This window comes from Sminthopsis crassicaudata, chromosome 3 (assembly GCF_048593235.1).
Source record: "Sminthopsis crassicaudata isolate SCR6 chromosome 3, ASM4859323v1, whole genome shotgun sequence".
Lineage (NCBI taxonomy): Eukaryota > Metazoa > Chordata > Mammalia > Dasyuromorphia > Dasyuridae > Sminthopsis > Sminthopsis crassicaudata.
This window is the reverse complement of record NC_133619.1, coordinates 273,921,331-273,941,834: the sequence shown is the minus strand read 5'-3', so window position 1 is coordinate 273,941,834 and position 20,504 is coordinate 273,921,331. Positions and strand designations below refer to the sequence as shown.

Genomic DNA, 20,504 nt, shown 5'->3' with positions numbered 1-20,504 from the left:
GATCTAAAATGAACAGTAAAGGACAACTGAGAAGGAAAAAAATAACATTTTAAATCACTTACATTATTAGGCAGATGAGAGGTAATAGTTTAAAACCAGAGAAATGAAAATTATACATTAAAAATGACCATGACTTCTTAAAAAAAATCTAGATGTGGCCTTAGGAAAAATTCCAAGGGAAATAAATTATCTAAAGTAAAATTGAATATTCATATGCATTTGCAGGCAATATTTAATTAATTTAGTCAAACTTTACATATTAAAAATGAATGACACTCTTAATTGTATTGTAAAAGATATGTTATATATGAAAAGAAGTAAATAGCAAATTTGGTACAACAGGAACAAACATGTAGGATGAATTAAAATTTTTATAAGAATATGAAGTCACCAAATTATGACAAAATAAAATAATCTAGTAGCTTAACTACATTACTTTGAAGTTTAAGGACTTAATATGTGAAAACTGTTGTTAGAAATGTGAAAGTTAAATACAAATCATGACCAATATTGAACAAAACAAAAGACTGGATCTGTATTAAATGAGCACTTCATTAGTCATATTTCTTTTTCTTAGTTGATTTTTTTTTCTATTTAATTTAAAAGTTTCTCAAAATTTTCTATTTCTCTTGAGCTAGGAAATACAATGTATATTTTTTTCTTTTCAGTACTTGGTCAGAATTTGCTTCCATGAAAATGAGATAAATTTCTACAGCACTTTTCTTTCTATTGTTATAAAGCTTAGACTTAAATGAGGTTTCTCTATTTAGTGTCTAGTTGCAGTTTTAACAGGGCTTGGTAATATACTGCCCTCTGCTGGCCAATGGTATAAAGTGACAACTAAACAGATTCTTAATCTTTTTTGTGTGTCATGTATTTCTTTGACAGTCTGGTGAAGTCTAAGGACTCCTTCAACTATATGTTTTTAAATAACTGAAGAAATTTGAGTTAGATGTTTGTGAAAACTAAATGTGATCTTCACCTTCCCTCTCCACCATGTAATTCATGGATCTCTCCCCCAACCCCTATACCCTCAGATTAAGAACCCTTATACAAAAGCATTCTTGCTACCTAGGAGAAGGGAATATTGGGAAAGAAATGAGGAAGAATGATGTCAACATCGTTTAGTAGTGAGAGCACTGGAATAACAGGGTGATTTTGGTTAGTATTCCTCTTTTGACACTTATAAGCTGTGTTTACATAGTCACATTAAGCCTATGAACCAATGATGCTGGATGTAACAGAAAAGAAATATAGAAAAGAAAGGAGGCATTACTATTGAAAATTAAAAACAAAACAAAACAAAAACAAAAACCTGGTATCATGCCATGGTAGATAGAAAGCTGGTCTCAGAAACAAAAGAGCTGGCTTCAAGACTAGGAAGATTAGTCAACTAAGCAATCACTATCAAATCCATGATCCAATGAAAGATACTTGACTTCTCAGTTTACCAGCAACTCTGAGAATGTAAATCACAGAGAAGATGCTGGCTTGCTTGCATTGCTATAGATGCATTTTCCTTATCCAAAGAGATCCTAGTATCTCTGAAATCACAGATCCATTCCTTCTCCTCTGGCTCTTCAATCTTCATGATCTTAAGAATTTGTTATTTCTTATATTTTGGATTTGCCAAAGGAAGAACATAAAACATGGAAGGAAAGAGAGGAGGAAAATAGCATTATCTTGATCTTTTTCCTATATAACAGGTCATGGAAACACATTAACCTCAAGAGGCAAACAGGTAAGAACTGGGAAAAGGATACAAGAAGTAGAATAAAGTAAGAGAAGGTACAGTCCTAAATTTCAATTTGTGAATATTGAGCATAAATCGGGGATTAAAGAGAAAGCAGAAAGTATTAGACATTAATGTTAGACCCAATAAAGAAATAACGAAGAGAAGTACAGGACCAGAACATTTCAATTATTTCACAAGGACTATATTCCTTCATTCTCTATCTCCTACTTTGCAAAGAGGAATGAGTTAAGAGGATATGATGAAAAAAATACAAAATTGAAAATTAGAACAAACATAAATGGATGATATCCCTCAGGAATCATATAAATAATTAATGAGCAGAATTTCAAAATCATTTTTAATAGAAATTCTCTATGAAACATAAAGAATTTATTCTAGTTATGTCAAATTTTTTTTAAAGGAAGCATAAGTCATCATGTAAAGCTTAAAATAAATGTTTAAAACAGATAAATATTAAAACTATATTATGTTTCAAGGTATCCTAGATCATGAAACAATTAAAGTTAGGAATAGAGAATGGAACTATACTTTCATTATTAAAATGAACTGCAGGATGAACAAAGTACCATTTTGTGAAGTCTGGGTTAGCACCCTGCATACCTTAGAATCAGCCAGAGTCAAGATAAGCCTTGGTCTTTATTCTTGGTCTTGGGGTAGAAGTGAAATTGGATGGATGCAGAATATGCAAGATCTCTCCTCTCTTTCTCTACCGCCAAAGGTGACCCTGTCTTGTCTTACTCCACCCCCTAATCCTTCCCACAATTTGGTATACACCAAAAGATTGGACCAGCACAGAATTGTGGGAAGGGCCATTTTCCAAGAATATGCTAATAGAGGATTGTCCAATTAATAATTAGCCTTAGTGCTTGGTTGTCAGACCTCAGTGCATCAACTCAGAATATTAGCCCTTTAGTAGCACTGCTGGGTCAAAGGGTATGCACATTTTGATAAGTTTTTGGGCATAATTCCAGACTGCTAACCAGAGTGGTTGGATTCTTTCACAACTCCACCAACAATGCATCAGTGTCCCAGTTTTCCCACAGCCCCTCCAACATTCATCGTTATTTGTTCCTGTCATCTTAGCCAATCTGACAGGTGTGTAATGATATCTCAGAGTTGTCTTAATTTGTATTTCTCTGATCAATAGTGATTTGGAACACTCTTTCATATGAGTGGAAATAGTTTTAATTTCATCATCTGAAAATTGTCTGTTCATATCCTTTGACCAGTGCTATTGGGCTTATATCCCAAGGAAATACTAAAGAAGGGAAAGGGACCTGTATGCGTCAAAATGTTTGTGGCAGCCCTTTCTGTAGTGGCTAGAAACTGGAAAATGAATGAATGCCCATCAATTGGAGAATGGTTGGGTAAATTATAGTATATGAAGGTTATGGAATACTATTGTTCTGTAAGAAATGACCAACAGGAGGAATACAGAGAGGCTTGGAGAGACTTACATCAACTGATGCTGAGTGAAACGAGCAGAACTAGGAGATCATTATACACTTCAACAATGATACTGTATGAGGATGCATTCTGATGGAAGTGGATATCTTCAACATAGAGAAGAGCTAATCCAATTCCAATTGATCAATGATGGACAGAATCAGCTACATCCAGAAAAGGAACACTGGGAAATGAGTGTAAATTGTGAGTATTATTAATATTATTTTTTTCTTCCCAGATTATTTTTACCTTCCAAATACAATTCTTCCTTTGCAACAATAACAACAACAAAATTCGGTTCTGCACATATATATTGTACCTAGGATATACTATAAGATATTTAATATGGATGGGAATGCCTGCCATCTAGGGGAGGGGATGGAAGGAAGGAGGGGAAAAATTCGGAACAGAAGGGAGTACAAGGGATAATGTTGTAAAAAAAAAATTACCTATGCATATGTACTGTCAAAAAATGTTATAATTATAAAAATTAATTTTAAAAAAGAATATTAGCCCTTTACACAACTTCATCAGTGCAGGGTAGCATTTTCTTTCCACCTTAAAATCTTAAATAAAAGTATTTTGCTTGATTATGTAATAGCAAAAATAACTAAAATCAACATTTATAAAAATATAAAATACATAAATCATCAGAGCAAGAAACAGAGAATCCAAATAACCTAATCTGAGGAAAAGAAATTGAGTAAGCCATAAATGATTTCCCAATGGCAAAAATTCCAGGATGACATGAATATGCAGATCAATACTATCAAATGTTCAAACAATTAACTCCAATTTTACATATTTCTTAAAATAAATAAGCTGCATTCTAAAAATTCTATGAGAAAAATATGGCTTTGCTATCAAAACCAAAGAAAGTTAAGTCAGGAGGAAAAAAACAGATATATCTCTGATGACTATAGATTAAAGATATAAAATATTAACCAGTCTAAGATTTTAAGAAAGTTAGACTATACCAGGACACATCCTAATATACTATTGGTAGACATGGAAATTGGTCCAACTGCTCAAGAAAGCCATTTGCAACTATACATCCAAAGTTTCTAAATTGTGTATATTCTTTGACTCAATAATACTTCTAGTAAGTCATATAATCAACGAAAAGGAAAGAGAGGATGCAAATATACAAACATTCCAAACAATACTTTTTGTTATAATAAAGAACTGGAAACATAGTTGGTATCCATTAATAGGGGGAATGGCTGAATAAGACTCTTATAAAAGGGAAGACTTTTATAAATGGAGTTAAGTAAGCAGAACCAAAAACAATATTTATACAATGATCATAACAGTGCTAAAGGCTCAAGACCTCTGATCAATATAATGACCTACTATAGGATGATAAAGTCTTGAAAGAGAGATAAGAGAATAGAAGTGCAGAATGAGAGGCATTTTCAGACAAGAGTGATACAACACAAATATATTTGTTGGACTATATTTTTTGTGTGATAAGAGAGATACTTTATTTCTGAGGTGGTAAAATATAGGAAAGCTACTAATACCAAAAAAAAAAATATATATATATACACACACACACACACACACACACACACACTAAACGCACATCAGTTAAACGTTTAAAAGTACACAGAAAAGAACAGAATGAAATTCATAAATGGACCCAGACAAGAGCATGTGCATGCATACACACATGTATGTAAAACTGTATATGTATATGTATGTATATATATATATATATATACATACATGTATTTATGGATATGTATGTATGTGGGTATATCACTGTTTTGTGACAGAATGGTATAGTACAGTGTGGCATGTTATGGTAGACTTGATACCATATAGTTATATCTGGTCTTAAAATTTTCTCTTATTCTTACTTTTTCATTATTTCCCTTAAGATTTTTTACTTTTTGCTTTACCAGATACATTTTAAATTTTTTTCTGGTTAAGAAACAACACTTTTTTCTAAGGTTATACATATATAGCATTTTAAATATATAGCCATTTAAATAAATAAAAAAATTTCCATATTAGCCATACTGTGAAAGAAAAATCAGAACAAAAGGGGAAAACAATGTGAAAGAAAAAGCAACCAAAAACATGAAAATAGTTTTGCTTTGATCTATATTCAATCTCCATAAATTCTCTTTCTGGATGCAGATGGCGCTTTCCATCCCAAGGCTATTGGAATTGCCTTGAATCATTGTACTGCTGAGAAGAGCAAAGTCTATCATAGTTGATCATCGCATTATCTTGTTATTACTGTGTAATAATTCTCATTCTGTTCAGTTTACTCAGTATCAATTCATGTAAGTCTTTCCAGGCTTTTCTGAAATCAGCTAGCTCACACCAGATGAATTTTGTTAATATTTCATCTAGCTCTATAAAGTTATCATTTGGTGGATGACTAATATGACAATTTTTTAAAAACTTAAATTAGATACTATTACATCATTTTCAATATATTAGCACAGCACAAATGTCAACAGAAAAGTCTCTCCTTCATTTCTATACTGAATATTTTGGAGTTTTAACTTATATTACTTGTGTGTGTGTGTGTGTGTGTGTGTGTGTGTGTGTGTGTGTGTGTGAGTAGTTGGACTTGCAAATATTTTGTAGTTTCTTTGAATCAAAATTTTTAATTTTTGCTATCTCTGTTGTGTTTTGTTGTTAATACAACAAGAAGATGATGCTTTTTGTGGGTTTATTCCTGATACTTAATGGAAAATACTGTTTTAATGGTTTTTAGTGGAACCTCTTAGTTTATATAACCCTATCATATGCAAACTTCTCTATTATTTCCTATGCTTTACAATTTATTGCCAATACAATAGCAATTCTAGGACTTTATTAAATATTTTTGACAATGAAATAAATAAAATACCTCATGTTATCCTTTATCTTGTTAAAATAGCCTCCAGCTTTTCTTTATTACACACCACAGGTAATGCTGATATAGAAAGTCTATTTCTACTTTTTTTTTTCTTTGGTGTCCCTCAATGGCTATATGCTATATATCTGCTCACATCCACTACTCATCTTTCAATAGCTATCTTTGTGATATTCTTTCATTCTTTAATTTAGTTTTGCTGCTATACAACAATATTAGTACAATATCACTCAATTTATAAGATACTCTATTGCTTTTTCCTTAAACACTATTTTACTTGCATTTTTTCCTTATACATAACAAATAATATCTTGTTTATATATATATGTATATATTAATTGCATAAAATAACATCATTTGAAATTCATTCTATTTATCTTTATCACCCAATCTAACTACTTGTTGAAGTCATCTAATAAATCTCAGGTCATTCCATTTCTTTCCCAGAGAGAAAACTCATCTAACTCACACTCTTATATTTAAATATCCTTATAAACTGGCCCTCAACGAGCCTGACCTCCCATGACTTTGGTCTTCACATTTTGGCTACACAAAAATTCTATCATCATTACTCACTTATGTTTATTTTTATAAGGAATAATGTTGATAGGCTTTAGTGTGCAGGCTCTCACACGCTCATGAGAAAGAATGAATGAGGGATGCACAGGAAGGGAAGCCATGGGTGAGTTGGCAGTTGCTCTGTTGTACAGAATTTCCAAATTTATGATTTAAAAGATCCACTGAGTATTTGATTGTATATAAAGTCATATTTTTACCAACTCATATTTTTCTATCACATTTGTAACATTATTTCTCAGTCATGAAGAAAATATTATTTCTCCCCATACCCAACACCTTAATCAGGAAATTGAATGTTACTAAATTTACAAAACATTTAAGCTGAGATTGCTGAAATAATATAATTAGCATTAGGACTCTTTTTTTAAAAATCTATTTCTTAAAAGGCAGAAATGCTTGATTTAACTGCAACCAGTATGTATTGAAATAGGATTTAAAATGTAACCTGGTCTTGCTTTTAATTACTTCTCTCTTAGAACTTTCATTCATATTGTTTTCTTAATGCCCATCAAATTAAATGTGTTTATTTCACTTCTGAGTCTTTTCATACTGTTTTCTTTCCCTGGAATGACCTTCTTTACCTCTCTTCCTATCCAAATACTATTATTCATCAAAATTCAGGCCAAATTTCAACTCTATCACCTTCTACAACTTACTACACTGTTTCATTTGTTTCCTGATATTAAAGCATTTTTCATCTACACATGTTTTTAAAATACCTTTTGGCTTATATTCTTGTTCCATGTGTCTTTTCTTCTTCCCAATAAAAATATAAATAAACCCTTTGTGGACAATATCTTAGATTTTTAAAAAATTCCTTTAGAGTAAAGGTGTCAAACATACTGCCCTCTTCAAGTACAGTCACATCCAGATTATAATGTAATTGAGAAATATTTAGCAAAATTAAAAAATATATAAAAACCCTAAAACAGATAACATTACATTTAAAACTGTCAATATGTAGCTTGCAGGGATTCTTATGTTATGGTTTAATGGCTCATATTTCTATTTGAGTGACATCACTTTTTTCAGAAAAGTGAAAGCAAATTGAAATGATATATATTAAATGATTAATTTTACTGGAAGTTCTTTCCTGACAATTATTTTTCTATTTAGCAGAACATCTTTATTAGGAGTATCATATTTAATATTCATATTTTCCCTATTGCACAAATTTTGAAATAACATTTATCTGAACAGAGATTTCAAATTCTATTCAGTATTCAGTATTAAATGTATGAGAAATCTTTGAAAATTACTGATATGAGTATAGAAAATCCAGAGAAAATATTAATTCACCAGAGGCAGATTAAAAAGTATTTCACATCTTATTTCCCAATATTTTAAATGAGAGTTTATTGTACTCATTTATAGATGAAGTAATTTCAGTGAAGTGGCATCATGAAGCCATTTTATCAGTATGGAGAATTTTATAACTTTTATCATCATCAATGGATGCATAATTTTATCAATATGGTTAATTCATTCTCATGGGTAAGGATCACATCTTATCCACATGCCTTTCTCAACCTGTGAAAAAAATTATCCATATTCTTCTATAAACCAAGGTTTTTGTCCTACACATAAATTGAATTCTATAGCGAATACAACAAATAAAGGAGTAGTAGCCTTTTAGATCTGTATCAGTGTAACTCTAAGACTCCTTCTCCAACCAAATGTCAATGTTTTTAAAGCTGCTTTTTGTGCACAAACTGTCATTGACAATACACTACAGCTTACTTATATTAACTGTACTTTTCCATTGCTGCTTGTAATAAATTAATTCAATTAAGCTACAGTCAAAGATATAAAAAACTGTGTCTGCTAAAAAAAGTTAATGGTTTATTCTTTTTTTTTTTTTAATAAAGGCTCATCATTATTTTATTCAGTGAAAGTTCCTTAATATTGCTTCAAAATTTTGTACTGAAATAAATGTCTCCAACTGTATTCTCCCCACTTTAATTTAATAGCTCAAATTTCATTTTTTCTTCCAAAAATTCAATGACAAAAATAGGGATGAACATTAAAACTTCATTTTATTTTTGGATAATAGAGGATTAAGTGATTTGCTTATCCGCTTAAGGTCTTTTTCAGTAAAAATAATGACTAGGACTCTGAATTCTCACTATAATGGAAACAGTAGAACATCAACATCAACAAATCAACTTTGAGAGTTCAATATGACAGTATTTTCTCTACTGTTGAAATTTGGAATAGGAAAGGAAAGAAATTTTTGCTATAACTGAACTAGCCAGGAAATATATATGGAAGGGTTTCCATCATGGTTAAAGAGCTTCACAGGACCTCAGAAATTGAATATTTATAGTTCTATGTATCCAAAGATCATGGGCAAACAAATACTGTTTGACCCAGCAATCCACTGACATGGCTCTACTTGCAGTTGTTATATATCAGTCAAAAGTACCTCCTACATGCCAGGCTTTGTGCAAAATACTAAACAAAAAGGGGCAAAAGATAGATCTTAACTCCAAGCAGCTCACAATTTAGTAAGGAAACAATATGCAATCAAATCTCTGTATGTGTATGTGTGTGTGTGCAGGGGGTGAGAGGGTATTAAGTTTTATACTGGATAAATAGGAAACAAGAGAGAGAAGGAACTTTATTATCTATATCAAGGTTCAATCAAATGAGCAACTTTCTGGTCCTAGACTTTGACATATCAAGCAAAAGACCAGGGGAAGACAAATGATTGTGTATAATTCCCCCCAAAATGAATATTGCAAATATTACAATAATTTCCAATGACACTCTGTCACACTTAGAATAAAATTATAAACTTCTCAGACTCATATATGAAACCTCCTTCTACATCTGTTTCTGGCTGGCTTTTCTAGGTTTATTACACTCCCTTTTATAATCTAGCCAAACTTGCCCATTTCCTGTTCCTTTAACTCAAGTGTCATCTCTGAGTCTTTATAAAAGATGTTTCTGATTGCCAGAAACTTAATTAACTCAATCCCAGATTTTAAAATTCCTATTTCTAAGGATAAGTTCAGATGCAATTTTTTATATGAAACCTTTTCTGATATTCCAAGTTGTTAGTACTCTTACCCTCTTCAAAGTATATTTTCTATACAAATACATCTATCTCTCTCTCTATCAATCTATCCATCTATCTATCTACCTACCTATCTATCATCCGTCCATCCATCTTTTTTGCTTACTTGTATTCTCTAATATCATCAATAATTCATTTGGTAATAATGATGATAACATCTAATACTTATAGTCATTAAGATTAATGAAAGATCTGTACAAATATCATCACATTTCATCCTCACAATATCCCTGGGAGATAGTTGTTATCAATATCCTATTTTTACAGAGAATAAAAACAAAGATAGATGGAGGTAAAGTGATTTGTCCACAATCACAGTGATTCTTTCCAATGTTTCTTTGAAACCCATACATGTCCTTTTTAAAAGAATTTATGTAACACAATACTGGGTATCAAGTATATATTCAGACTACATTTAGCAATGACTTCTCCTTGGCCTACTTCCTCAATACTTTGCCACTTCCTTACTTCTCAAACCTTTGCAACCTGTTTTCTGATCCCATGACTGTACTGAAAATTTAAAGATTACAAATGACTTTTGAGTTGCTAAATCCCATGAACTTTTCTCAGTCCTTATCCTTTCTGACTTTTTAGTACCAATTGGGTAACTATTAACAATTCTCTCTTCTGGTTCTCCTCCTAATTGTCTGGTCATTTCTTCATTTCTGCCAATTCACCCTCATCTTCCTTTTGCTCCCTAAATAAATGTGAAGTCACTTCCCAATCCTCTTGTTCTCTGAATGATCATTTATTCTTATGTCTTTATCATTTTTATAGATTCCCCCCAATCTATATACTGAGTCTTAAGCACTCCCTAAGAACTGTACCTTAAATTCAACATTTTCAAAACTAAACTTGTCAACTTTCCCCTGCACCTGTGCCTTCTTCTAACTTCCCCATTTATGTTCCTACTATCACTATTTTCCCAGCCTTGTAAAGCTGTAGTCATCTTTGTTTTCTATAATGTTCATGTTTTTCTTGGATGTTTTTAAAATTTATTTATTTAGTTTTAGTTGGTCCTCAATGTTTCTCATTTGATTTAAAAATATGTTTTAAAAAAAGTTTTCCTATTTATCCTCTTTGGGATAGAAAGTTTTTGTTGTTGTTGTTGTTTTGTTTTGTTTTTTAACTTCGGTGTCTTACTCTGAAGATGAGCCTTGGTCTTTCCTGTTCCCATTATATGTTTCTATGGTGGGGTTCTTTCTTCTTTGGTTCATTTAAAAAAAAAAAAAGTGGTAGTAGTGTAAGCATGCACTCACTGTCTTTCATGTGAACTACTACAATACTATTTTAATTACCCTTTCTTTTGAGGAAATATATTGGGGAAAAGAAGATTACAAAAAATGGTCTGTAAAAGTTTTTGGAATTATGGGAAATAACAAAAGTACTCAAAAAATACCAAATGGCAAAATTACTGAATTAATTTAAATGTATAAAATAAATAAAATATGTAACTTATGCAACAAAGATATTTAGAATATCAGCTTTTTCTTTTCCATATCCTCACTTAAGAAGACTATGTGGCAACATGGAAAGAACACTGAATTAATTCACAAATATAAACTCCAGAATTACCAATTATTAGCTATGTATCTTAGATAAGTAATTTAAATCACTAGGACTTCAGTTTTCTCATTTGTAAAATGAGGCTGCCTAGAGTGTCCTTTAGGTCCCTTTCAGAGCTAACATACTGTACTTCAGTGGAAAAAGGGAGTGTTTGTATCTGCATTTATTTGCATGTTTGGTGGCCTTCATTTGAAAATTAGATGGAGGTTTCATTGATTCAGTATTAGGTTATTAGAGTAGCCTTTGCCCTCCAACTTTCTAATATCCGTAATCTAATTTTTACAACTTTTTCTGAAATGAAGATTCCCATATATACACACCAAAATATTGGCAAGTTCAAGTCTAGCTTCAGACTCTTACTAGCTGTGTGACCCTGTGCAAGTCATTTAAAAGTCTGACTTAATCCACTGGAGCAGGAAATGGCAAAGCACTCCGGTATTTTTGCCAAAAAAACCTTGGACAGCATTAATATGCTATGATCCATGGTGGGAAGAATATCCTGCAGGTAAAAAGAGAATGCTAGTGAGCTGTCATCAATTAAACATCTGGTTTGAATCATCTTAATTTTGGGGAGATGAACTACCACCTGATCCTTTTCACATTCGTGTTCAGTCATCCCTGTAACCAATTCTATGTAACTATAACATGACTAACCAAACTTCAGACATTTTTCTCTCTGTGGGGGAAACAAACCAACAAACAAACGACAACAACAACAAAAAAAAAACCCCAAAAAACAAACAACAACACTAAGTGGTTCCACTTTCTTTTTTCTTTTTCTTTTCTTTTTTTTTTTTTTTTGCATAATTTGAGTTAGATAAGTAACCAAAACTTAAAATAACCAATAAGGAACTACAGTTTATTAACTTCCTGAGATCTTAAGGAACTAAAATAGATTCCTTCTCAATGGTTACATTTACTATAAATACTGGACTTGTACACCAAACTCTAGGCTCTTTTGTTTGTTTTGTTTCTTAAACAACTTAATTTAAGATTTTCTTCCAAGAAACTACATCTACTAGAATTGTAAAGAATCGGCCTCTGCTTTTCTGACTTTTTTTTTTTTTGACTGTTTTTTTTTTGGAATTTTGGAATAGTGACTGGAGAAACTGAAGTTTGAATTCCATCATTGGTGAATCTAAAAATTACAGCATTTCACACAGGTAAGGAAAATTGCTAACTTATCTATTAGATAATAAAAAGGTTGAAAATTTTGGGAAACAAAAATTTTTTAAATTCTGAGAATACTCATGAAAAAATACATGATTATATTATACACACATTAAAAGAATTCATCAAAATTGAAACTTACAATTAAAAAAGCAGAAGTCTTACAGATTTTATATCATATGATTTAATTCAATGAAACTTAAGCACTTTTTACTATTTTTACTATTTGAAGAAGAAAGATAAACAAAAACCTCTTATTAGAAAATAATTTGTGCAACTCATACTTTTGTCTTTATATAAAATTATAAAAATTTCTTTCCCTCTGGTTTAGAGTTTTTATTAAACATAATTTTTTAACTGAAAAAGAACAAGTATGAAGCTCAAAGTATTAGTTTGCTGTTCAATATATATGTTACAAAATTATACACATTTCCCCCCAATGTCTCTCTTTAAGAAGCAGATTAAAAGAGTGTTCAGATTTTTTTGTTTTTGTTTTTTTATGCCCAATTTAAGAGTACCAAAGAAACTCAAGTTTCTTTGACAGGATGAATCAATACTATTTCCCCCTCTTTCTTATTATACTTTCACAGTACTTTAAGGTTTATAAAAGAAGTTTACATACTTGATATTCTAAACCATCCCTAAGGTATGTATTATAGTTATTAGTATTTTGCACTGTTAAGAAGTGTTGGAGGGAAAAGATTTAAAGCCAGGTACCTCCTGACTCCAAGTCTAGTACTTTTTCCGCTATACCACTATCTCATTCATTTATTGATGATTCTTGCAGTTTTAAAACCGAAGCAAGAAAGTCACAAAGTAAGCGAGCAGTCAGATCAATAAACATTTACTGAGAATTATGTATAAAGCCACTATAGAGATAAAGACAAAAAAGTCTGTTCTTCTGAGAAGCTTATATTTTATTGGCAAGATAGATTTTCAGAGATAAATAAAAAGAGGGTGATTTCAAAAGGATAAGAGTAGCAATAAGAAAAAGTACCATAAAAATATTTTCAGAAGAGATGGCTCTTTAGCTGAATCTTGAAGAAAGCTAGAAATCTAAAGTGCGTAAGTGAAAATAGTGGACATTATAGGCATGGGGACACAAAGGCATGGAAGGGCAATACTATGTTGAATTCAGAAAACAAGATCAGAGTTTAGTTTTAAAAAAGCGTATGGGATAGTAATTAAAATGAAGTGTCTGAGAAAGTAGGTGAGTCCAACACTACAATAGGCATTATAAATACAAGGCTAACGAAGTAATAGGTTTTCCTAGAGGCAGTGAAGAGCCACTTAATATTGTGACCAAAGAATGATATGGTTAGATCTACATTTTAGAAATGCTAATTTTGCAACTGTATAAAGAAAGGCTAGGACATAGAAGAGATGAGAAGATGGGAAGTGAGTTGGGATATTATGGCACTGGGGGAGTGAGAGGTGATTGAAGGAGAGAAGTCTTATAAGCTGAGAGAAGAGGTAGATTCTGGGAAAACAAGTAACTAGAACTTTCTGTCTGCTCCTAATAGTAGACCTTAGTTCAAAATCTTCTCTATTCCCACTGGTTCTTTCTTTGGTCTTTTAAAATCAACCCTTCTCTAGTTTTCTATAACAAAAGTGGAGAAAACATTATCTAAGACTTGCAGGGCCTTTGTGTGGCCTTTGAAGGAATTGAGAAGAAAAATAAGTACATATGCTTTGTTGTAATTAAAAGTTTCTTCTTTGAAAAACCTTAAATAGTTCAATAGAGACACACAGCCCTCAACCATCAGCAGAGAAAAATATTTTTCATAATAGGATTTTAAATATTAAAACATGATTTTGGGGAAAAAGTATTAAGAGTATTTGTGGATAAGTACACTATTTCTGATTAGCACTCATCATCCTCGTGATTTACATTTTGTCCTTGTTTTCAGATTACAACTCAATTTAGGACCACCATTTTCTGGTCTTCTGGACTGAAATATAGTCTTGAATAATAAAGAAAGGGTTTTCTAAGGAAAAAAAAAACCTAATCTTTTTCTTCATTAAATAATAAAAATAATGTATGTCTTTGCCTATTCTGTGCCACAAAACATTGTGATAAATCCTGAGGATACCAATAAAGAAAGCAAATCAGGTCCTGCCTTTATGGAGCTTATAATCTAATAATGGAAAAATATATTTATATATAAGGGAGTGATAGCCTTAAAGGAGTATTTTAGTTTGGGAAGGCATGAAGATAGTGAGTGGAATCATAGTTTCTTCTTGTTATTTGTCCTCTAGAAGAGGACCATGACCTCAGGGAGGTGATGCCAGAACATGCAAATGAGTTGGATATAAGTGAGGGAGGGCTGGGCAAGGTCACCTGCTTCACTGCGCTTTCCAGAGCCATGCAGGCCCAGTGGCCAAATAGAGATCAGGATGACTGGAGATGGCCCTGGATGCAGGGGGAAGACTTTTTAAGCTAAGATTTCCCACAGGTCCTAATTCGAGGCCACACCCATTCAGTGATTAAGGCTAAGTAAAAACTGAGACAAAGAATCTCCTCTTTCACCCCCCCCCAAAAAAAAAATATAAAAAACATAAATGAATGAATGAATGAATCTGGGAGGGGAAGAACTTCAGAGTTTCTGGCCAAAGCAGAAAGGACTGCTATTTACATTCAATCTGAATCAATCAGGACCCAAACAATAATTAAATGGAGCTTGGTCTGAGACCTCTTGGTGGCCAATGAGAATCAGACTGGTTTTAGTTTTTAAGATCTGATCCTTGTGAAAGACATCTAGCCAATGAACCTCAAGATATCTTGAGATTTCAGAGGTGTAAAAAAATGCTTTTAAGAGCTATGTGGGCGGAGGGAGGAAAAGAAAAGGGGAGGGAGTTAGGGAAGGAAGGCAGGAGGAAGGGAGAAAAGCAGGAAGTCTTCCAACTGACCAATTCCAAGCCAGCTTTGCTCACAAAAGTTGATGCTTGTCCTTCATTCTCAAAGAGGACCATGACCTTAAGGAGATGATGTCACAACAAGCAAGTGAATTGGACTTAAGTGAGGGAGGGCTGTGCAAGTTCACTTGCCTCACTTCCCATATAAGCCTTTTCTAGTAGCAATGGTTGTACTGATTTAATTCTAACTCTATATCTAAAAGGAGGAGGAGGAGGACAAGATAAAATCCAATGTTCTGGAAGGTGTGATGACAGGTGAAACCTACTGTTTGTTAGTTTGAAGAACCTTCATTAGACATTTTTAATAAATTTTTTGTTACCATCAACACGTACTTGGAAATAATAGAATTATAAAACATTTGTTCAACAAATGTTTATTGACTGAACTATATTTATTTTTAAAAATTAATATTATTATAAATACGTTTTTAACAGAATCAGATGTGGCCTCTTTCTGATTAATTGCACTTTATAAAATGCACTATTATTAATAACAACAATTATTGTTCACAAAAAGGAAATTATTACTCTTAAGTTTAATAAATGAAATCTGAAGAATTTAAGATTTATTTTGTACAAAGTAACAAATACTGAATCTAAAGTTATTTATTTATTTGTTTGTTTGTTTGTTTTTTAATTAGAAGCATCTTCCATTACAATAAGCAATTTGCTAGTTGTTTTTCATTCAATTCAACTACTTGGAATAAAGAAGACACTGATGTTTTTCATCTATTTTAACAATAACATACCCTATATAATTATATTATTATTTTCTCCAAATACTTATTTAAAATTATAATATGAATTCAACTCTTATATACAATTCTATTCCAGATCCTGCACCACGTACAAGGAAATTTGATAAAAATGGATTACAATTCAACAGATCTTCAACAATCAGTGGCTTCTTTAATTGTTTTACCTGTCATTTATAACTTTCTGTGCATTTTAGGCCTTCTGGGAAACATATTCTCACAATGGGTATTTTTAAGAAAAATTGCTAGGAAAACATCAACACACATTTACTTAATAAATCTTGTGACTGCAAATTTGCTTATATGTAGTGCTATGCCTTTTATGAGTGTCTATTTCACAGAAGGATTTAAGTGGACATACAATTCAGTAGAATGCAAGGTAATCAATTTCTTGGGGACTCTGTTCTTGCATGTCAGCATGTTTGTTAGTCTCACCATTTTAAGTTGGATTGCCATAAGCCGTTATGCTACCCTCATGAAAAAGGACCTCACCCAGGAAGAGCATGCATCATTCTATGAAAAAATATTTTATGGACATATACTAAAAAAATTCTGCCAGCCCAAATTTGCCAAAAAGCTGTGCTGTTTTATATGGGGAGCTGTGTTGGCCACAGTAATTCCTATTACTGTTTATTACTCTGTTGTGGAACTTAATCAAGGAAGTAAGAAAATGTGCTACAGTAAAGAGTCAGAATGTGGTACTGGCATTTCTCAGAATGCAAGACTTTTTGGAACTGCATTTGTTGGTTTTTGTTTCCTAGTGGTACTTTTGTCATACTACTCTTTTGTCAGCTATCTGAAAAAAATAAGGAAAAGCACAACTATTACAAAACAATATTCCATTTACTATTCAGTGAAAACACACCTTTTAGTCATTCAATTTCTACTGATAGTTTGCTTTCTTCCATATAGTATTTTTACACCCATTTTTTATGCCCTAAACAAAACAAATGACAGCCAACAGTTAGTGCATTTAGTGGAAATAAAAAATTTCCTCATCTGTCTTGCTGCTGCCAGAAGTAGCACAGATCCTGTTATATTCCTTTTACTAGATAAAACATTTAAAAAGACACTATATAATCTCTTTGGAAAGGCCAATTCAGCACATGAAAGCAGTGTATCTTAGCATCAAATCCACACTGAGAATGGGGAAAGTACACATACAAACATCAATAAGAAACTGGATGATTACTATCTTATAGTTATGCTGATGCAATAAAATACAAAAAAATACATACAAAATTCAATTCAATTTATAGTTGTGGTATTGGGCCTGTGGTTATTTTCAAAGGCATTAGCTCAGTTTCTACATAAAAATGAAACAATGGTAATTTTATTAATCCATCATAAAAATGTTTACATAACTAGAAACCAATCTATTACTGCAAACACAAAAGTTCATAAAAATGATTGTTAGTAACTCCTGGAATTCGGAATACACATATTCATAAGAAAATCTTGGTTTTTAACATTTCACAACACTTACCAAGATGATTAAAATGTGAACATGATTAACATAATGAGCTGTATCATAAGTTAATTAGAGAAGCATGGAAACCTCTACCTGTCACATCTATGAATAAGGGAAGATTTTATATCAAAATCAAATAGAGGGCCATGGGGAGTAAAATGGATACTTCCAATTACACTGAATTAAAACTTTTTTACACAAACAAAACCAATGAAGTCAAGATTAGAAGGCAAGTAGTAAACCAGGAAAAATAAATTACAGCAAGTTTTTATGATAAAGGCTTAATTTTTCAAATATATAATTACATATGTATTTACAAAAATGTAAAAAGATAAAAGTCATTCTCCAATTGATCAAAGGATATGAACAGGCAGGTTTTTTTTTTTTTTTTAAGAAGAAATCAAAGTATAAGGACATTTTTAAAAAGATCTTTAGAACTAATCTCTAATCACTACTGATTAGAGAAATGCAAATTAAAATAATTGTGGGGGACTATCTCACACCTATCAGATAAACTAACTTGACAGAAAAGGGAAATGACAAAATGTTGGAAGGGATATTAAAAAATTGGAACATTAATTCACTGTTGGTGCAATTGTCAGTAAGTGCTGCCATTCTGGAGAACAGTTTGGAACTATGCCCACAGGGCTATAAAACTGTGCATATCCTTTGACCCAGCAATACTACTATTACGTTTGTATCCTAAAGAGATTTTTAAAAAGGAAAGGAAAAAGACCAATATGTACAAAAATATTTATAGCAGCTCTTTTTATAGGAATAAGGATTTAGAAATTGAGGGGATGCTCATCAACTGGAATGACGGAACAAACTATGTTTTATGTTTGGATGATGGAATACTACTGTACTTTAAGAAATGATAAACAGATTGGTTTTTTGTTTTTTTTTTTTTTGGAAAAATCTGAAAGACTTATACATGAACTGATGCAAAGTGAAGTGAGCAGAACCAAGAGAACATTGTACACAATAACAGCATTATAAAAATGATGAATTAAGTACAAATCAAAGTTAATTCTTTCACTTTATTTTTCTTGCTTTTAACATTTTCTACAACATAACTAATGAGGAAATATGTTTTGCATGATTTCACATGTCTGACTATATATTGATTGTCCTCTCAATGGCTAATGGAGAGACAGGAAGAAGGGAGAGAATTCGGTAATTTTTAAAAATGAAAAAAATAATAAATTTAGAAATAAAACCCTGCTATTATAGAAGAAATCCTACATTTCTGGTATTTTCAGTTAATTATAATTAAATATATTTCCTCTTCATAGTTTGATATTACTTACACCAAAAAAATAAGCTCCTCAGCTTAACATTTTTTAAGGTCCACCAAAATTTGGTTCTCTCTAGCATTGTTTCAAAGTATTTTCCCCTAACAAACTATGTTCCTCCAATGAATTTGATACCCATCTCTTAAAGTACAAACCACTTTGTATCCTAGAACTCTCCCTCCTCTTCTCTGCTTTTCAGAACCTAGTTAACTGATCTCTTTGTGAGTTTTGAATAATTACCATTATGTATTGTATGTAACATTATTATTAGATGGAAAAAATTATCAGATTCATTTATTAAAAGATAATCTTCAATGGTTGACAAGTATTTTACAAATTCATGAAATGATTCTTATCATTTAATCAAACTACTCTTTTAAGTTTTATTGTATAAAAATTTCCTAGGATGATTTGTTAAAAGTAATTGTGTTACTTTTAATGTATATGTGTTTATGTGTATCTACATATTAACATAATTATGGATCTTCTTCAATCCTTTTTTCAAAAAGTAAATTACTTTAAAAATCCAGCAAAAACCAGTCATTATTTAACTAAGACTTTTGACTGCTTAATCGGTAGAGTCACCAAGAAATAAAATAACTTGCCCAGGTACCTAAAAATAAAAGAAGGTGCTGAATTCAATTTTATAAAAACATCAACTACAAAGTAATTAACAAATTATAAGATTAAGAAATTGTATTTCAACTGGTTTCTACACAGGTTCCTTTTTCTCAACTTTTTTTTTTTTTAAACACATTTGTTGAACTTTAAAAAATAAAATAAAATAAAATAAAGACTAATCAACTAGGATTTTGGCAAGTACTATTTAACCTGATCAAATGTTCAACTCAATTTCGCAAATTAAACAAACAACACTTGCTAGCCACATGGAAGATAAATTTAGATGATAATTCTTCTGTAATTATTTTTAGCTGGGGATATATATATATATATATATAAAAACAACAAAAAACAAAACAAAACACAAACCCAGAAACTACAAATTCTTTCTCATCCTAAACACATGTTGGTGGCTATTATTTATCCAGTTCCAGATCTTTCCCAATAAATCTAACTCACAATCTTCTTTTTCATCCCAATTCTCAGAGAAAATGGCCTTTCTTCTTATAGTTCTAGATATGTGAGATGTCCATTTTCACGAGGCCTTTCCTGGATTTCTCAGGGATTATTTCCCTCTTTTCACCACAAGTTATCCTGTAATTGTCTTGCATGTGTTTTGCATCTATCTATGAATATGGTTATTGTCTCCTTTAGAATATAAGCTCCTTAAGGGCAGGTACCACTTCTCTTTCTTCTTGTCTCCCATCTATGAATCAGACTGATTACTTTTTAGATGGTCTCTTTGCATCCATTTTCTTTACTTTCCAATTCATCTCAGAGGCACCTAGGCAGTACAGTGGTGAGACTGCTGGACTCAGGAAGACTCTGGTCACGTCACAATCTTTTCTTGCCTCAGTTTTTTCATCTGTAAAATTAGGAAAATAATAGCATCCACCTACTTTTCAGGGTCACTATGAGGATAAAATGATGCTTTACAAATTTCACAGTGCTAATATAAATGCTAATTATTCTTTC

The 20,504-nt window shown here is 31.6% G+C and overlaps 2 protein-coding genes across 2 annotated transcripts in view; one reads left to right on the top strand and one right to left on the bottom strand.

Annotated features, from left to right (window-relative positions):
* Positions 1-20,504, bottom strand: part of CASK (calcium/calmodulin dependent serine protein kinase) — a 367,163-nt gene that overhangs the window by 161,622 nt on the left and 185,037 nt on the right.
* On the top strand, positions 12,284-17,410 carry GPR82 (G protein-coupled receptor 82). The gene is made up of 2 exons (XM_074300814.1): positions 12,284-12,464; positions 16,222-17,410. Exon 2 carries the CDS (start codon positions 16,255-16,257, stop codon positions 17,266-17,268), a length of 1,014 nt encoding a protein of 337 aa, XP_074156915.1. The 5' UTR covers positions 12,284-12,464; positions 16,222-16,254; the 3' UTR covers positions 17,269-17,410.